This window comes from Xenia sp. Carnegie-2017, unplaced genomic scaffold (genome assembly GCF_021976095.1).
Source record: "Xenia sp. Carnegie-2017 unplaced genomic scaffold, XeniaSp_v1 HiC_scaffold_24, whole genome shotgun sequence".
Lineage (NCBI taxonomy): Eukaryota > Metazoa > Cnidaria > Anthozoa > Malacalcyonacea > Xeniidae > Xenia > Xenia sp. Carnegie-2017.
The window spans coordinates 6,759,261-6,774,991 of NW_025813487.1; the positions used below are offsets into that span (position 1 = coordinate 6,759,261).

The following is a 15,731-nucleotide window of genomic DNA, read 5'->3' on the forward strand; positions in this document are numbered from 1 at the left end:
AAATAAATATGTTGACTGATGACTCTAAGCGATAAAATAAAACGCAGTCTACTGCTGTCGACACCTTAAGGATAAAATTGAATTTCAACAGATAAATTTTCACAAACTCTTTCGATTTTTGAAATAGAATTTGCCAACAACCCTCATGCATAGCGCGTGTTTGTTCATTTCACATCAAAACAATTGTAAAATCACATATATCAACTATTGTTACTAAAAAACGAATATCAAAAATTCATCAAACATTGCAGTGATTAGTACAACGAAACATGTAACAATAAATTCAAATTTGAGAAGTGTTATGTCCCAACATTTCTAGGAGTGAATGTTTATTAAATGATTTTTATCTTCTGTCGAACACTCGAAGATATTTCGAACTTGTGGAAGCTAATTTTTGTTTACAAGCAGTAACTAACGGTGATTTACATTGACTAGTGTTTGGGATCGCATGTAATTTGCCATTGCTTACAATCATTCAGACAATTTATCAAACTTTTAGCAACCTATAGATAGCGAATGATCACGGAAATAATCTTAACACTCTGTGACAAACTGGAATTCAAATTCAGAAGTTTGTTCCCATGTACTTTACTTAAGTCACTTAAATTCGAGCAACAAATACTTAATACATGATATTCACCTTTTGATGAAAATGCCTTTCACAATTTTATCGAAATTTTCGTAAGGCGTCTTCTCCAATGAATACGATAACTTGAAAATAAAATTATTGACCTCAGGAAGAATGTCATATGATCTCTGCGTGACTAGAAATACTATATGATTAAATATCATGTGTATAAACTCACGCTAGTTAACCTAGTTTCTTTCAATAATTGACGAAAATTGATAAAAGAATTTTTGGTTTCACAAGAATTATTCCACAATATACAGCATAAGACTTCGGTAGAGAAATTTTTTATCTCACTGTAAATGCTACAAGCAAGAAAATACTGGATATTAAAAGTGCAAATTTAATAGTCAATTGGTAAAGAAGTGACGACAATAAAAGTGTAGATTTTAGGGGAGGTCTGGTAGTGCAGCCACCAAAAATATTAAAGAAAGTTGAAACATTGCCCAGAAAAACTCAGTTCAACTGTACTACTGATTTGTTTTGTTAAAAATTGAGGGAATTCAAATATTTCCGACAGGGGTGTGCAATTTATTTTTGGGAGTTAAATCTAAAGTTTGCGTGCCCCCCATGTAACTCTCCTCATTAAATCTGTCCATGTTTTATAGTGATTATCTCATAAATGGCAGGAGACATGGTAAAGCTAAATTAAGAAAGTTCTTTTAAAATACTTTTATTTTCTTGGATTACAGTAATTCACTCTACAAATATCGAATAAAGAACAATTTTTCGTTGAAAGAAAACTTACATCGTCGATAGGAAAACAATTCTTATACTAATTCTTCCTAAGTTAAAATGGGAATAATAGTATATATCAATATATGAGTGACTATTTTACTTTCATTGCAAATTCGTAATAGTTAAATTTTAACGTTGCCAACAAATAGCGACACTCTTATTTAAGCAACATTTTTCAAAGATGAAAGTTCAACATACACCATGTCATGAAGAAATTTATATTGCATACGAATGAACGTAAGTTGTGATCTAAACATGTTTTTGCTCAATAACCACATACCCAGAACTACATACGTTGTCTGTGAATTTTAGATAGGTGTGCTAAATATACAATGAAAAATATTAGCTACATGAAAACTTTGCAAAGAACGTGAAATTAGCACGATAATTAATATCTCATTGTTGGTCATATATAAGTAGCTAAAGGTTTAAGCTTGTACATAGCTACATAGTATCTCTTGTAATTGTTGGTAGTATTGAGCACATGCTCTGTTCTACAGAGAAAAAATCCCAGTCTGCTTTCAAGACATCTATCAACAGGCTATGCTGATTTTGTAGAACTCATTTCTTTAGAAAAAGTCCGACGTTCGCCACTCGTCAGTTTGTACATTATAAATTTCTTACAAATTTGTTATTTTTACATACCATCTTCAGAATATTCACTGTCTTTGCCATAAGATTCAGCAGTATTTAGTTCATTTGTTCCATTTTAAAATTCTTAAGGAAAGAAATTTCGTCTTAAAGAGTTTCCAACAAGAGAAACATGTATTAAAGCACAATATTTATACATGTGAAAGACAATAAAAATGTAATTTCTCAAGACAGTGATAATGTGACAAATATTGTATTCATTTGATTTACTAGTTAGAGCAATAATTAGCAATTGGGAATAATAATGTGTAGTTTTGACAAACCATAGAGGAAGACGTGGCACTGGATTTTTTTTGGCAGTCTTTTTTCAGTGAATTATCTTAAATGAAATTTTTTTTATTACTTTGTGGGTGCTTGGTTTATTGGAATATAGTTGTTTTATGTCAGGGACATAGGAACTGAAACACTTTTCCCTACAACTGAAAGATCTTGATGCATAACAATTTAAATATGAATGAATTATGTACGAAAGTGACTTGTTTGAAAACATCTGTTTGGAGCATACATTTTTTCATACAGTGGTTATCTTTGGCAATTGTGTGGTAATGTCCCAAAAATTCAAAATTTAAATACTATTTGAGACACCTTTAATAAACAGTCCACCTATATTAAGTAGACATGGTCACCTTTTTAAAGATTCAAATTTGATTTTTCATTGCTCAAAACTGTATTAAATGGCCAGGTGAATTAAAAACCCACCACATATAACAATTAGGCATTTAAAATTAAACGACAACTTTTTTTATTATAAACATCAACTTACATTAAGTCAACTTCAGTAGACTGGAAATTCGAAACATGTTTATAATAAAAAATTTTGTCGTTTATTTTAAATCCATAATTAATCTGGTGCTTTTGAGATCATACATAAATATATATAACAATTTATAAAACCAACACATACAGTGTTTTGTGAAGAAGCAAAAAATGCCATGTTCCAACAGATATTTCAGAATGCGAGATTAGTAAGAGATGTTGTGTGACTGGTAACTTTATAATAAGTCTCAAAGTATTTCAAAGTTTTTAAAAATATAATTGTATTGGGCATTAATTTGATTAAATCCAAACTGAGGTTGATGCTTTTGTTTAAATATTTTGCTACCATTATATTCAAAGATGTGTTGTCTCATTTAACACATAAACGAATGCAGCATTGATAAATTAAAATTTAAAATAAAATGAATAAAAAAAACAAATGTGTTGCCTTTTAGGTCCTTCTCAACTAAACCCCAATAACAATGACAACATTCTACAGCATAATTCATAAAATGTTCAAAATTACTGTTTTATTTATGACCAAATATAAAATAAAATGCACTCGCCAGATAATTTTGTTCAAAATCTATATTATAAATCATTAAAAAACTTTACTTACCACTGTACGTTTTACAGACATTAATGACGATGTGTTTATGGAATCATGAAGAATGGATGCATTGCATCGCTCGCGCGCACATTCTGACGATTTCTTTTCTCTTTCATTTCATAAATTTCATACACAAATATAATATTTCATAGCTCATACAACCAAACAACCACATAAACGATGACAAAAACACAAGACTAAAGAAAAAAAGTTAAATCACGTATTCATAAAACTACTTCCACTGGCATGAGCACCAAGGTCAGTATAAGCTGATATCGACCAATCACAGGTATATTTACCAGTGCCTCATATTTACGTCTACGATGTATCAACGAAATTATGGCAAGCCAAACCTGCCAAAAGTGTATCGAGATTTATAAGTCGCATTAGAATTACTATAAGTCTATTCGAGATTCGTAAAGTGGTACTCGAGATTACTATAATGCGGTGTGAAAACTATATTATTATTGTTGAGTTGTGTATGACGAGATTTATATGACGAGTTGTTTTATTAACTGTGACGAGATGTATAAGACGAGTTTTATATGACGAGTTTCATATGACGAGATTTATAAGACGAGTTTTATATGACGAGTTTCATATGACGAGTTTTATATGACGAGTTTCATATGACGAGTTTTATATGACGAGTTTCATATGACGAGATTTATAAGACGAGTTTTATATGACGAGTTTCATATGATGAGTTTATATCGCGAGTTTTCCTCTAACAACATGAAGTATTCCGTTAAAAACATGTTTGTTTCAAAAGCAGTTATTAATTATATGCAAAATTTCGGCGGGTTGGTAACTTTGTATTTTCTATCTATACTGTATCGCTCTCACCAAAATGACAGAAATGAGCAATAGAGAAATTATTCAGGAGCTTCTTGGCAGAGTTACAGAGCTGTCTGAAAGAATATCACCTGACGTGGACAGTTCTGTAAGGTCAGAAGTGAGAACTATATTTGGACGACATACGACCGCTTTGAATTTTCCAAATGCTGAAACGAGTCGCCAGAGAGAATTAACGCATCACCCTAATCAAATGGCATCAACAGCTACATTAGAGAATCGCTCCCCAATTAGAAGAAATTCATCCACTGCATTTCAATCGAGGCGCTATTTTCCCGCAAGGAGACCTGCTGCAAGAAGCCGAACAAGGCGAACTCGTTCATCAACAGCAATTGATAACAGGCCATTTTTGAGAGATTTAATCCTATTAAGCGGCTCCAAAGATAATACAGTTCCACGGCAAGGCACTCAGCTGATGTTGGTAGAAAATGGACACATGATTTCAGGTTGTCGGTTTTCAAAAGATTTGTCAGCCGCTGCTGTCGAAACTAATATAATGATGGCCTTTGATGGAAAAATTCCGCATGGTACAGATATAGAACTGTTAACATCGGTACATTCCACTCTGGTTGCGCCAACATTAGCCCCTGGTCAGACATTGCATGGTGTTATCCTCCACAGATTATACGCACAAAAGCCAGTGTATGTACGACCTAGTGTCCAGCTGCTTAACATGGGAAATGCAACAAAGGTTCGAGAATTAGATTGCTACATGCCCATCATGTAAATAGTGTGCTTTTAAAAACTGATATGTTGTTCATTTACAGGAACCAGGCAGCAATTCTAGTGGTAAAATACATACATTGGGTAAAAGCAAGGGATCTTTCCACATTTGTCATAAGAGGGGATCAAGTGACTGTACACTAAAATAATGTAAAAGTATTTTTTTAAATTCAAACAAACTTTTTTTACAATTGTTTTTTTGTGACAGTAATATGTCGAGGTATATCATTTTATATTTATAAGGGCGAATAGATGATGCTCATTGAACGGATCTAACAGGTTTTCGTTTTCCATGAATTTAAAGACACCAACGTATGGAGCAGAAAGAACCCGGTTTACTTCTGCCCACAACCGTTCTATCCTTTGGTTATGCACACTTCGCCCGGCAATGAAACTACCTCTATTCTCACCACGACGTGATATCATTAGCCGTGCTACGTCAACGTTTTCGACACCTCGATCTCCACGAACCCTCGAAGGCAAACCGAATTCATCAATCCCTTTTTTGAAAAGATCAACTACTGTCTGAGCTCTATTATCAGCGCAGCACTCTAGGTAAATGACTGCCGACTAAACCCGTCGATGCAACCATGGATAACGAATCGCCAGGATATAAGCTTATGGTTTGAGTCAATATGCCAAAGAAAATTCGGCCCGGGAACGTTATAAACCCTCTACAAATCGCATACCTCCTTCGCATATTTCTTCCAATAGTATCGATTCTCCGAAGACTTTCTCTGAACCTTTCTCTTTGGACATAGATCTTTCTAGCCCTTAAACTACCCCTGATATAACATTCTCCACTATATGGGGTAAGCCTTAAAATATCTCTTATCTGCCCATCTAAACTATCATCGGTGATGTCTGTAAAGCTAGCCTCAACTCCATATTCAATCCTTCTCCGGTAAATTGTTTGTTCTGATACACCTAGGAAGCTAGCTATACTTTTCCATTTCATTCCGGTATCTCGTAATTGCTCTATCTGTACTTTGGTTATATTAAAACAAGGCCTCCCTCCCTCACGACTCGTTTCAGCATTTGGCAAATTTAAAGCGGTCGTATGTCGTCCAAATATAGTTCTCACTTCTGACCTTACAGAACTGTCCACGTCAGGTGATATTCCTTCAGACAGCTCTGTAACTCTGCCAAGAAGCTCCTGAATAATTTCTCTATTGCTCATTTCTGTCATTTTGGTGAGAGCGATACAGTATAGATAGAAAATACAAAGTTACCAACCCGCCGAAATTTTGCATATAATTAATAACTGCTTTTGAAACAAACACGTGTTCTTTAACTCAATACATCATGTTGTTAGAGGAAAACTCGCGATATAAATCTCGTCATATGAAACTCGTCATATAAAACTCGTCTTATAAATCTCGTCATATGAAACTCGTCATATAAAACTCGTCATATGAAACTCGTCATATAAAACTCGTCTTATAAATCTCGTCATATGAAACTCGTCATATAAAACTCGTCTTATAAATCTCGTCACAGTTTATAAAACAACTCGTCATCTAAATCTCGTCATACACAACTCAACAATAATAATATAGTTTTCACACCGCATTATAGTAATTTCGAGTACCACTTTACGATTCTCGAATAGACTTATAGTAATTCTAATACGACTTATAAATCTCGATACACTTTTGGCAGGTTTGGCTTGCCATAGTTTTCGTCAATATAGACTATAGTGTGGCCCAGGCTTTACTCTATACGCATGAAGTAAAATCACTGATCTGATAATAGACTGGATATAGCTTCTACAAGTATCAAAAGTGAAGCCTAATTATACATGCAAAATTCACTTCCGGGTACCTCGGCGAGATACAAATTACTATAGAAATGTATGGCGGATAACGTTTACAAACATGGATTTTCGAATATTTAAGACCTTTCGCGACTCCTTACTAACCTCAAGTATGAGTCATGGATAAAACAGGTTATGCGAATCGATTTGACATCAAAATGATTCCTTTTGCTGTAAAATATCGACGTTAGTGTTAATTTGAAAGTTGTACATGCGAGAATGTATTTTGTCCCATCGTTGCCAATGCAAGATAGTTCACTGCTCGCTTTCCAATTTCTGAGGCATTTATGATCTAGTATACGTTTCAGTTCTTTAGAAATGAGATGAGTTACTTTTTTTATCATTCTTTCCTTATGTTGAGAGATTGTTGACATTTTATTTTTTCTGTAACTTCAAGTACTACTGATGCTTAAACAAGACAAGTTTATTTAGTTTCTTTCGCACTTTATCTTTAGTTTCTATTTCTGTAGTTGTTTTTCTCAAATGGTATACTCGCACCTTGCTGTAACATTTAGATATGGTCTTCATGAGAAAATATGATTTTCGTGAACAGTAGTATTCAACATGTGTGCGTCGAGATCCTTGAATGTTGTCCTCAAATCTATACCATTTAATACAGACACAGCAATACCATCTGGAATTCCTTTCCCTTGCGGTAAAATTCAATTTGTAGCTGCCAAACATTCTCTGAAAGCACCTCTCTGTTTCATTGCATATTACTATGACACTTGCTGTTGGGTTAAACAAATTACCCCTGTCTTTTAAAGTCAAGAAGCAGACTCATTTTTATGGTTTCTTGAACCGACTGCTTCATGACAAACAGGACAGTTTATTTTCTTTTGCACCATCTGGGCAATATAGCCAGCCATGTACGATATTACTGCCTTTTTACAGTCAGTAAATTTCATTTTCCTCTTCTAAGTGCTAAGCAAATTCCAGAAGATCATAGTTAGTATGAATGTAATATTAATGCCTTAAATATTTTTCCAAAAAGATTAAAATTATTCTTAAGATATGAATGTAGTTAGGGATGGTATAAATATGAATTGCAGTTGACATTAGAATCCTTTTCAGCAATAGTTTGATCATCAGTCTCTAGTCTTGTAGTAATAAGAAAGACAAGAGCTTTATTCCACTTGTGAAATGTGACTTTAATAATCGAACAGTTAAACAATTTACAGCTGTAGACAATAAACTGTTGCCGAGAAGCAGTATTCATGGCTGTAAAGGAATTAGCACAAGACAATGTGAAACTGATATACTGCATACAATTGGATACACTTATAATTATAAACTGTGGACACAGTCTTATGTTGCTGTTAATAATTTAAATCTGCTTAAGGGACAAACCAAAACCAAGATGATTATAAAGATTAAACAATGCACCCAGCTTTTGCACTCTTAAAGGGCCTGCAAATTCATACCTGGCTGGCTACATTACCTTGATGTTTCAAAAGCAGTTTACTAAAGTGTCCTAATGTGTGTAGAACGCATTTGTTAGATTTTAATGTCAATGAAAATCATACTTCTTTAAATAATTAAGCGCAAAGTGCGACTATACCATTTGAGAAAAACAACTACAGAAATAGAAACTAAAGATAAAGTGCGAAAGAAACTAAATAGACTTGTCTTGTTTAAGCATCAGTAGTACTTTGGTCATGAAAAAGTGAAGTTACAGCAAAAATAAAATGTCAACAATCTCTCAACATAAAGAAAGAATGATAAAAAAAGTAACTCACCTCATTTCTAAAGAACTGAAACGTATACTAGATCATAAATGCCTCAGAAATTGGAAAGCGAGCAGTGAACTATCTTGCATTGGCAACGATGGGACAAAATACATTCTCGCATGTACAACTTTTAAATCAACACTAACGTCGATATTTTACAGCTATAGGAATCATTTTGATGTCAAATCGATTCGCATAACCTGTTTTATCCATGACTAATACTTGAGGTTAGTAAGGAGTCGCGAAAGGTCTTAAATATTCGAAAATCCATGTTTGTAAACGTTATCCGCCATACATTTTATAGTATCTGTGGTACGGAAGTGAATTTTGCATATATATTTAGGCTTCACTTTAGCTACCTGTAGAAGCTATATCCAGTCTATTATCAGATCAGTGAGTAAAATCAAATGCCTTCGATGAAGTAAATAATGAATTAAGTTTGATTCACACCCCCCATTTTCTCAATTTCAAATTGCAATTTGCAGATGTGGCGCAGCGAATTTTTAAGACGATCGTCAAAAAATCGTCTAGTGGTGATCCGCCTTAAATTAGAAAACAATTGACCACTTGTTCTTTTACTTATAATCTTCTATTACATATGATAACATATTACATTCCAGCCAACAATAATGTTAAAAACAAATTCCAACACAGTTTTAAAAGATATTTTCTTTATAGTTCTTCTCGATATACTCGCGAAAGCAAACATTGCTGCATAGTTCATTTTTTGTGCATTTCATTGGCTATGATCAATTCAATGACCCGCCCATCTTTAAAGGTACAAGGTCTAACATGCTGTCGGAGCATAACATTTTGCTTGTAAAAATTATTTAAAAGGACTGTGCATCTTTCAAAGGATTTCATTGATCGCTCGTTAACGTTGGCATTGCATCGAAGCCAGGATTCGAATTTTGTTTAAAAGTAGAGTAACACTTCATTTAAGGTAAGAAACTTGATTGAAATCAGCTCATTCGCGCTGTGCATTTTAATACATAATTTCTATTTACGTAAATTTCAAACCGTTTATAATATTTGCCAAACTTGTAAAATTGACGAAAGTGTCACACAACAAATGCTTTTCTACCTTATATCAAGTTGATTTCAGCTGGAGTTCAAACTTTTAGGACGATTTTAGTGTATATATTGTAGTACTGAAAATTGCGTCATCTAATCTTATTATGCGCACGATTTGCCCACTTTATTTTTCAATTATGACTTTTTATTGCCGGTAAATGATTAAATAAATCCTGAGCTCAAAGTGATAATTCATGAAAATTTCAAAAATGTGTGAGGAAATATTGTTTAACAAGTTTATTAATGCAATTGACATCGCAAACTAAAATGGGAAATTTAGGGGAATTTTCGTAGTACCTTTAAAAATGCTATTTGCTTTTGTAGATAGGATGTTGTTAACAGTTGTTTTGGTTATTGAGTCACATTTCAGTTACAAATGGCGCGGTTTCTTCAATTTTCCTATTCTGAAATTTTCCCCTAAAAGAGGACTCAAGATAGAAAAACATACCTTGAAATTTTATTTGGAGATACCAATAACCATGGGTCAACTTTAATTTTCATCTTTAATTGCTCATTTCATATTGTATTTGCCTCTGTAAATGACATGGAACAGACTCTGAGACCTTATATATTTCTGTAGAAATGAAGAAATATGTTGATGATGTAACATGCAAAACAACAATGACTGGTAAAAATTTTTATTTGTGTCAAGCAAACACACCAACATCACTTGAAGAGGTTTGCCACTCACACACAGCTGACTCAATTAATCCATTTGATTCTGTACTGAATCACTTGATTCTACATGGTCAACCTGATTTGAAACTGCCTTCAACAGATTTCTACTCATCAAACTTGAACTCAAGCATTCCACCTGAATATGAGTGGGAAAATTCTTGCCCATATGACTTGGACAATGATGATGATAAAGGAAGTAATATGGACAGTCATCACTCTATCCAGCCGACAGCACATACTATATGGAAAGATGGAGAAGAGTATGGAAAGAAAGAGTTTGACCAAGTTAGTGGGTTCCATTTTAGAACTGCTACTCAAGACAATGATGAACATATTGATATAGACAAAAATTCACTTACTCCTGTGTCATCCAATGAACTTCAAAGTTGTGATTCATTTATACCAACTCATCAATATGACTTTCAGTTGTCCAGAACATTAGACACTGAAGCATTCAATACATGTCCAAGTGACTTGGACCAAATTGATGACAAAGACACTGTCAGCACAATTCCTTATCTTCTGCAATCTCCAAGTAAAAAAGAGCCTGAAAACATACAAGAGAGGGATGATCCATCAAATTCTAAGTCATCAAATACATGCAAATCCAAGTCACTTTTTCCTTCTGTTTCTGAATTGAATCTATCAGAATCCAACTCATATAATCACTTTCATTCACCAAATCAATCAGATACTATGTCTTTTAATCTTTCACATAATTCACATTTGGATGCAAACAACCAATCAGTTTCATATTCACTCCAAACTTTGGATTCAGAGTTGTGTAATATTGAGGTTCCCAAGTCACTTGATCTAATGGATTCTGAGGAATCAGATTCAACTGTTTCAGAGTCTGTGGATCAATCCAAATTCAAAACACTAAATCAGTCTCATGCCAGGTCACCTTGCCTTTCTTATTTTGAGTTACCTCATTCACTTGATTCCAATTCAATTAATCTCTCCAATTCAGAATTCTTTCAATCACTAGATTTGTTAGTATCTGAACCATTTGAATCAGATTCACCTGATATATTTGATTCTAGTTTACCAATTCCACCTGGTTCTGATTCACTATACTCATCTGATACTAATTCACATGATTCATCGGAATCTAATCCTACTGTTTCATTCAATCCTAATTCATTTGATCTATCTTATCCATATTTAGCAGATTCATTTAATTCTCACTCAACTATTTTGTCCAATTCAAATGATTTTTCAAATTCTGGCGAAAGTTCTCATCCAAATTCATTTCAATCCAACTCATCTCAATCAAATTCACCTGATTCTAATTCACCAAATCCTCGTGACTCTGATTCAAATGTTCCATGGAAGTCTGACTCTACTATTTTACCTGCTTCTGATTTACCATATTCATCTTATCCCAATTCCCCTGATTTGTTGAATTCAGACTCATTAGATTTGGACTCAAGAAGCTTGCCATGTCTATCTCATTCAAATTCACCTGTATCAGGCTCACCATATTCACCAGTTTCACCCGAGCCACCAGATCCACCAGATGCATTACATTCTCATTCTTTACATTTATCAGAATTAGATTCAAATTCATCTGAATCAGATTTATCATATCCATCTGATTCTGATTCTTTAGATCCATCGCTTTCTAACTCAAATGATTCGTCTGATTCTGTGAACAGTTTTGATTCAAGTTCACCTGAATCAGATGCACAAGATGTGCCTGAAGCATCTGGTTCTGATTCATCAGATTTTTCCGATTCAGATTCGTTGGAATCTGATACAACAAATTTATTAGATCAATTAGATTCTGATTCATCAGTGTTGCATTCAACAGATTGGCCATGCTCATGTGATACTGATTTAGATCCACCAGAATTGGGGTCAAATTCATTTGAATCAGATTCAAATTCATTTGAATCAGATTCAGCATATTCACCTGATCAATCTCATTCTGATTTACCAAATCCATCACATTTTGATTTATCAGCTCTATCTTATGATTCATATTTAAAAGTAGCTTTCCTAATCCACAAGATTCTGATCCGATGGACTCGAATTCAAGTGATTTCAATACAGCTCTTCATTCTCATCCATCTACATTACATGTTAATCCATCCACATGATTTGGGATTACTTCATCTACCAGATTCTGATTTTGCAACTTTATATTCCAAAAATGACCACAATGACAATGATGAACATCCACAGTATTTGCAGGTAAAAAGTGGAAATGATGCAGAACCAAATGCAAGGGTAAATGATTGCATTGAGCTTGAGGGAGACGATGTTGATCAAGGTATTGAAATCAATTCACTTTTGTCTATTAAAGAAATTGCAGAGCAGGATGATATTGATAGAAGTGTTGGGATAAACCCACTCCTTCCTATCAAAGAAAGTGAGGAAGAGCATGATTTTGAACAAGGTGTTGCCATAAACCCACTCCTCCCAATCCAGGAAAGTGAGGAACAGCATGATTTTGAACAAGATTTTACCATAAACCCACTCCTCCCAATCCAGGAAAGTGAGGAACAGCATGATTTTGAACAAGATGGTGCCATAAACCCACTCCTCCCAATCCAAGAAAGTGAGGAGCAGCATGATTTTGAACAAGATGTTGCCATAAACTCACTTCTCCCAATCCAGGAAAGTGAGGAACTGTAAAATTATTACATTGATATGACGAAAAATGATTTGGAAAAGGATTGTATATGGTGGTGAAATTTTTGACGCATATACTTCAATGATTCGTACAAACGTTTGTAGACTAAACATTCGTTGTCATTTGTGCCTGATTATATAACGCTCATTCAACAAAGTACTTGCATGATTGATTCTGATGTATTCTTCAAGTTTTATAATATTACAATAATAACTAATCGTTCATTGCATGAATTATGATAATTAAATATTATAATAATTTTTTCAAAAACTTATGTTATGACCTTAAATCTTATGTTTATTGATGCTTTATATGACTAATTGTGCTTATATCAATGTTTTAAGAAAATGCAATCTACAATATGATGGTTTCTTTATCTTTTTCGCGTAGGTATTTTTACATGCGTATGTAAAATCATTTGTCAGCCCCAGGAAGCTAACCCAAACTTATCTAATTCATGTATAAAATGATGCATATGTAATAATGACCACACAAATATTGTAAAGCTCGACTAATCTCCGGCTGCCATTCCCGCTTTGTAAAGCGTAAGAAAATCAACAAAAATTATAATAAAATACTTATATTTAGAAAAAATGCGCATAGCTTGAGTAAGAACGTTTCTCGCACGATTTAATATTAAAACTCGTGACAATTGGAGTTTTATCTCACATTCTTTTATTTTTGATGCATCGGTTGAAGTAAAGTTCAACGTTTGAAACTGACCTAACAACGCACTCCAGCCACTCCTTTCCTTCATGAAGAAAGCTTGTTCAAGTGGAGAGAGAAGAGACAGGGTGTTAAATAGCACAAGAGTATATAATATTTGAAAGGACGCTGAATTTTACCCAATTCAATACTTGAAAATAGAAGAAGTGATGGTATGCGCCCCTCCCCCCGACCCTCCAGCTCCACCGCGGTATCTTAGATACAGACCAATAAACCGCTTGTTCACATCTTAAAATACATAATTTGTGAAAACGTTTCACTTTCTGCTGCTTTAAACTTGTTACATTTAGACTTTTGAAATTTTACCATAATTTATCAAAAGGTCATGGAACTTTTCAAGAACTCTTAATAAAAATAATTTTTATTCTACAACTTATTCGTTACTAACATAGTTTCTAGACCGTTTGGTTTGATTACTTCGTAAAAAGTGGCCACCATTTTTTCTTCATAAAATTTGGTCAGTCAAGAGAAGAATGTTGTTTTACGTACTTTCATTTGGGTCTAAAGAAGTAAACTTTTCTCAAGAACCAAGACCACAAGACATGCTTTTACAAGATTCAAAAAAAACATTTGCGCTTTAGCGTGCTGTCAAGTGAGAATTATGAGATACCAAGGCCTGCTTCATACGTCGCATTTTACATGCACCGAATGCATTAGAGGCAAAAGAAAATGAGATAAAATTCCTCGTTATCTTTTAAATGTGTTTGGCTCATGTAAAATGCAACGTATGAAACAGGCCCAAGTCTTGTCTACAGTTTTAATTTTAAGCTTCGAACTTACTTCACACACCAATTTAGCAAATTACTTTCGAGCGACTTAAAATTATAGCATTCAAATCAAAATTCAAAAATATTGTTTTTGGCTTCCAAAGCCGAAACACATGGCACATGCTGTACACGACGACGTAAAAACTTTGCAAGACGTTTATAAAATGGATGAATAAATCGATAAACCTTTACTAAATGTTTCAATAGGAACACCTGGATCTACTGTTTAAACACAGGACAGTAAGACTTCACGAAAAACAAAGCCATAAACTACATCAAGTCTCAAAACCCCAAACAAACATCCATTATTGCGATTAATATTGAACAACATCACTATATTCAGTATATTGCTAACCGCGAACGAAATTTCTGTTGCTTTTTTTACAAGCGGAAATACATTATAATTCTTTTCACATGTGAATATCACTAAATTTGCTTTCAAAATACATCCAAAGCGCGTAAGATGTGATTCATACACAAAACAACTTGAAATGGTTCGGCTATGAGCTATGCTCGTATAATTCAACGCTATTACGCAAGTTTGGTTTTCCAAACAACACATCGTATTGGTACATGTTTGCAGAGTCAAGATGACTACTGCTAAGGGTCGAAATGTCAGTCAACAACAACAAAACAGTCCTTCACAGGACTATACCATCCTGACGACCTACATTTACAAACATGTAACGATTCTCCCGAGTTGAAACCATTTACTTTACATCGTATCGAAATGCTAAAATATTTTCGCTACATAAGATATTCAAAAGAATATATTTTAGAGAAAGTTCATGAATCATCCAAACCTGTAGAAGAAGTCAAAGGTACACGAAAATCTGCCTGGGTTTGCCTTCGATGATTGCTTGTTAGTGGTTCGTCCATATTTCAAAGCAGTCAAATATTTTGGTGAAATGCGTCGTCAGATCTTAATGTAACTCACGACAATGACATAACGATAGAATGTTAGAAGAAAATAATAGAACAGCAAGTTCTTTGTGTTAGAAAAAACTATATTCTAGTACAAAGTCTAAAGCTACTGGGCCATTGGCAAAGCCAAAGCGAGGAGAAAAAAAAATAAAGCCCCTGAGGCCGACGCTATATTGACATATTTTACCACACATTAATCGCCCCCACGCATGTCATTGATGATGTCACGTGTCATTTTACTATAACATCCCCTCAGACCCTCACGAAGGTTTACAATGCTCTACGAAGTTATGATACATGATATTTTTCTTTCCAATGGAAATTTTTAGTTCAAGAAATATATGCTCTAGATGATTAGATGAGCAAATGATCTGAGGAGGCAAAATCATGAGAAAACTTTGAAACTCAGATCTCTAG

At 34.0% G+C, this 15,731-nt stretch overlaps 2 protein-coding genes across 10 annotated transcripts in view; one reads left to right on the forward strand and one right to left on the reverse strand.

Moving 5' to 3' along the window:
• LOC124451460 overlaps positions 1-10,705 on the reverse strand; it is a 47,885-nt gene extending 37,180 nt beyond the window's left edge. For 3 of the 9 annotated variants that reach the window (XR_006950471.1, XM_047002088.1, XM_047002081.1), the window contains exons 1-5: positions 10,619-10,705; positions 10,030-10,114; positions 3,393-3,580; positions 2,012-2,083; positions 641-711 (exon numbers count right to left, since the gene is read on the reverse strand). The gene's annotated coding sequence lies outside the window, so the exon portion shown is untranslated. Of the gene's footprint in view, positions 1-640; positions 712-806; positions 870-2,011; positions 2,084-2,280; positions 2,628-3,392; positions 3,581-10,029; positions 10,156-10,242; positions 10,332-10,618 lie in introns of those variants that run through there. The other 6 variants (XM_047002082.1, XM_047002083.1, XM_047002084.1 and 3 more) reach the window with 6 other exon arrangements.
• LOC124451459 (dentin sialophosphoprotein-like) lies at positions 9,284-13,259 on the forward strand. Its single transcript, XM_047002080.1, has 2 exons — positions 9,284-9,450; positions 10,162-13,259. The coding sequence occupies exon 2, from the start codon at positions 10,164-10,166 to the stop codon at positions 12,897-12,899; it is 2,736 nt and encodes a 911-aa protein (XP_046858036.1). The 5' UTR covers positions 9,284-9,450; positions 10,162-10,163; the 3' UTR covers positions 12,900-13,259.
• The last annotated feature ends 2,472 nt before the right edge of the window (positions 13,260-15,731 follow it).